Source organism: Fukomys damarensis, unplaced genomic scaffold (genome assembly GCF_012274545.1).
Source record: "Fukomys damarensis isolate Sample0158 unplaced genomic scaffold, DMR_v1.0_HiC HiC_scaffold_30, whole genome shotgun sequence".
NCBI lineage: Eukaryota > Metazoa > Chordata > Mammalia > Rodentia > Bathyergidae > Fukomys > Fukomys damarensis.
The window spans coordinates 33,930,852-33,931,801 of NW_022900942.1; the positions used below are offsets into that span (position 1 = coordinate 33,930,852).

At 53.1% G+C, this 950-nt stretch overlaps 1 protein-coding gene across 1 annotated transcript in view; it reads left to right on the forward strand.

Annotated features, from left to right (window-relative positions):
- The first annotated feature begins 936 nt into the window (after positions 1-936).
- Mex3c (mex-3 RNA binding family member C) overlaps positions 937-950 on the forward strand; it is a 17,208-nt gene continuing 17,194 nt past the window's right edge. Inside the window, exon 1 of the mRNA XM_010621745.2 lies at positions 937-948. Coding sequence (XP_010620047.1) covers positions 937-948 — 12 coding nt within the window. The remainder of the gene's footprint in view (positions 949-950) is intronic.

Consider the following 950-nt stretch of genomic DNA (forward strand, 5'->3'; position numbering starts at 1 on the left):
TGTACTTGAAACGTGGCTTGAGTGCAGCAAACTGGATTCTTCTAAGTATAAAATACACTCTAGTTTCAAAGATTTTGTGTAAAAAAATCCTGTAAAATACATCACTTAATCTCGCTTACAGGTTACTATTTTGGGTATATTTAAGTGTGTGTGTATACATAAACTATGTTTCTACTCTAGGGGATCCCCAAAAATCTTCATTACATTGTTGCCGGCATGCTATCTCCGTAGGGCTCGGGTAAAGGTCAAGACCAACCTCGGAAGACTATCTGGTACTATAAGGAGGGATAGGGCAACCTAAAATAGAGGTAAGTAATAAGCAATGTTTTTAACCAGTCATTTAAAACTAATAGCTAGAAAAGATACCCGCGTGTGAGTTCGCCCCGGGACTCCTCTGGAAAGAGCGTCTGGGAGGAGGAAACACTGAATAAATTTCCTTTAAAAGCCCGGGAGAACAGAAGTTCGGCGTTTCCACGCCCCTCAAATAACCGAGAAGCCCAGCGGGGGAAGCCAGGCCAGCGGGGCGTGCGAGGGCCCAGCCCCTAAGGGGAGGAGCGTTCCCAGGTAGGGGCGAGGAAGGCCCCGGAGCCACGTGGCTCCGGAAACCGCCCCCGCGCGGGGATAGGCGGACACTCGCCGGCCCCTCTTTCCGAACGGGACAGTCATTTCCTCAACCTAGGGAACCACGACCCGTAGGGCCCGCGCCTGCGGCACCTCCTCTGAAAGGGCCGACCCAGGTGGGCCAGAGACGTGAGGGGTACCGTAGGCGAAAAGCACAGCTGTGCACCTACCGACAACTAGGATGGCCCTCATATTTAGGTTCTGTTACCGCGCCTTCAGCCCGCCTCCTTTTCCTCCACCCCCACGGGCGTACGTCACAAAGAGTGACACGGAAAGCAAACAATCACAGGCCCGCTCCCCTCGAGCCCCTAGGGAATGGAAGGGCGGGC